Raw genomic sequence first — 2,609 nt, 5'->3', positions numbered from 1 at the left:
GGGGTGAGAGACAGTGTCAAAAGCCTTCCGGAAGTCCAGGAAGTCTATGTCTACTGCTACCCCTGCATCTAATGATCTGGTGAGCTGATCGTAAAAGGCCCCCAGGTTGGTCTGACAGGACCTGCCACTGATGAACCCGTGTTGGTTGCCCCTAAGCATGCAGTCCCCTGCTGGCCCCTCATGGATCTGTTCACATCCTAGATCAGAGAAATCATGTCAGACACTTCTTTTGAACCATGGAAGCCAATTTTGGAGCCTAAATATAGTATAGTTTCTCCCTTTGCTGCATTTATTTCCCCATTCAGATCACCCTCTTGTAACTGATGCAGTGCTCCATGTGTTTCTCTTCTAGTTATTAGATTTGATTTGGGTCCCAAATACTTTCATAAAACCCTGATTTAAAAGTCTTTGCTGTGATTTGAACTTCCAGTTCATCCTCTCATTGTACATTTGAAGCAGGGTTTCCAGATGTTGTCTACTACCCTGTGCACCATTCTGGTAACCTGTTAGTGATCCTCAGCATCTCTGACAGGTGATTATCAATTACTTGTTCTGCAAGTGCTTAATGGAGGGATTGGGAAAGACAAGCCCCACCAGGTGTTTATACAATAACTCCTGATTGTGTGGTAATCCACCTCTATCCCTCTTGTTGAAAAGAAAACAAGCATCAGCCTTCAAACTGATCACCAATGACCTCAACGAAGCTTGTATCTACCCAGTTTTCCCAATCAATTATTGAGCTCAATCATTTCTGAATCTCTCATTCTCCCAAATAGGATATCAGTATTTATCATGAAAGAATGATGCATTAGATAAGGCTTATGTGCAGTGCAAAGGGGCTTTTCTTTTGCAGGCAAAGCTTCTATGTGTAAATACATTGCAAGAGTGAGCCATTAGTCCATTCCTTCTTATTATATAGTGCATGTTAATATTTATCACAAAAAAAATTAAATTTGGTAGAACATGGCTGGTTTCAGAATAAGATTTAGAAAAATACTGTTTAACAAACAATATGCCTTCTTTAAAAGACTCTTACAAATCATTCTTTCTCTCTCTGTTTTAGGAGGTTGGAAGCATTATTGGAAAGGTCAGTAATTTACTTTTTTTGATTTCACGTCACAATCTTTTATATCAATTGGCCATGGCCATATGGACTAACTTTTTTTTTCTATTGCTTTAATAGAAAGGAGAAACAGTTAAGAAGATGAGGGAGGAGGTAAGATGTAAACTTTGATATCTTTACTTTTATTTCTTCCTATTTTACAGAACATAGCAATGTAGTATAGCAACATGTACATGGAACAAGAGTGCCACCAGGTGACTGGCAAGATAAAGATGAGCTCCTTATTATAATCCTTACTTTAACACATAAATATACAAGCCTAAATAATCTACATTTTTGTTAATATGGGTTTCCCCTAAAGCCATCTTCAGTTTTTCTATTTCCTTTAAAAGATACTAACAATAGATCATTTCTTTCATGATACATTTGCAGCGCTATGGCCCCCTCTAAAAGGTACAGGTATCACACAATTAACTGGTGATTAACCTTAAGACTAGCTACACATACAATGTACTTATCACATGATAAAAAGCTCCAACCAGCTACAAAGTTAGACCTCAAAAATGTGTACTAATTTAATAGCTGGTTGTGTTGAGCTTTAATTTGCACATGTAGCAGGGTCTCCACTGCAACTGGGAGCCCCATCAGCTGACAGGGTTCCCAGGCTCAGAGGTGCACCATGCCCAGCATGAAACCCCCAAGCCTTGGGGATCATGGCAGCTGCAGTCACCCAGGCCTGAGAGCTTCACACACCCCTGAGCCTTGGAAACCGTGGCAGCTGCAATCACCCAGCCCCAGTTGTGCATGGGTCACCCTCGCAGCTGGGAGTCCCTCAACTGAGGTGGGCTCCCAGCCTCAGGAGCTTGCTTCTTGCCAGTGCAGGGGGAGTCCAGTCTTGGGCTCCCCCTGCACCAGCAATAAGTTGTGATGGGATCTAATGTGTGATCCCAGAATCATACCTCCTGCCATACACACATGGCATGGCAGGAGGTGTGATTGTGTGGATCACACATTAAATGTCCTCCCACCTTTACCTGCATGTGTAGAGGGGGGCTACTGAATCAGGGGAGCAGGTAGCCAGTTGGACTTTATATCACAGAAACACAAAGGACTGATTACCGAACAATCTTGGGACACCTATTGCCAGGGCCAGAACTAGAAGCAGTGTAACCACAGTAGTGTAGCACTGCACATGAACCAGTTTTCTATTATCTTGGGCACACTAACGTGGTAGTAATGCTTCCAGTTAGTGCAGAACTAACATCTCTCACCAGGAGTGTCTCATCACCAGGGATCGGGGTTTTGTCTTTCCCATGGAAAAACAGAAAAAAACCATGGATTTCCCCTTTACCAGAGAGAAATGCAGATTTTTCATTTTAACAGATAAACACGTGGATTTTGCTCTTTCGCAAAGAGCTCTTTGCAGGCTGGCAGAGTTCCAGCCTGCAAGGGGCTGGGGGGGATCAGGAGGAGGATGATCAGGCAGGGGGTGCCATGTGCATGTAACATATGGCTGCCAGACAGCCTGGAGAGAAGATCCTGCAGG

General features: G+C 43.1%; 2 protein-coding genes across 9 annotated transcripts in view; one reads left to right on the top strand and one right to left on the bottom strand.

Moving 5' to 3' along the window:
* Window positions 1-2,609, bottom strand: part of ZNF830 (zinc finger protein 830) — a 159,113-nt gene that overhangs the window by 24,917 nt on the left and 131,587 nt on the right. The window lies entirely within an intron of this gene.
* LOC109291965 (poly(rC)-binding protein 3-like) overlaps window positions 1-2,609 on the top strand; it is a 316,506-nt gene that overhangs the window by 204,603 nt on the left and 109,294 nt on the right. For all 7 annotated transcript variants that reach the window (XM_019509221.1, XM_019509217.1, XM_019509216.1 and 4 more), the window contains 2 exons: window positions 1,064-1,087; window positions 1,184-1,216. In XM_019509221.1, the coding sequence (XP_019364766.1) occupies window positions 1,064-1,087; window positions 1,184-1,216 (57 nt within the window). The remainder of the gene's footprint in view (window positions 1-1,063; window positions 1,088-1,183; window positions 1,217-2,609) is intronic.

Source organism: Gavialis gangeticus, unplaced genomic scaffold (assembly GCF_001723915.1).
Source record: "Gavialis gangeticus isolate Ggan-Ray unplaced genomic scaffold, GavGan_comp1, whole genome shotgun sequence".
Classification (NCBI taxonomy): domain Eukaryota; kingdom Metazoa; phylum Chordata; order Crocodylia; family Gavialidae; genus Gavialis; species Gavialis gangeticus.
The sequence above is the reverse complement of the archived record's forward strand: the minus strand, read 5'-3'. Positions and strand labels throughout refer to the sequence as shown.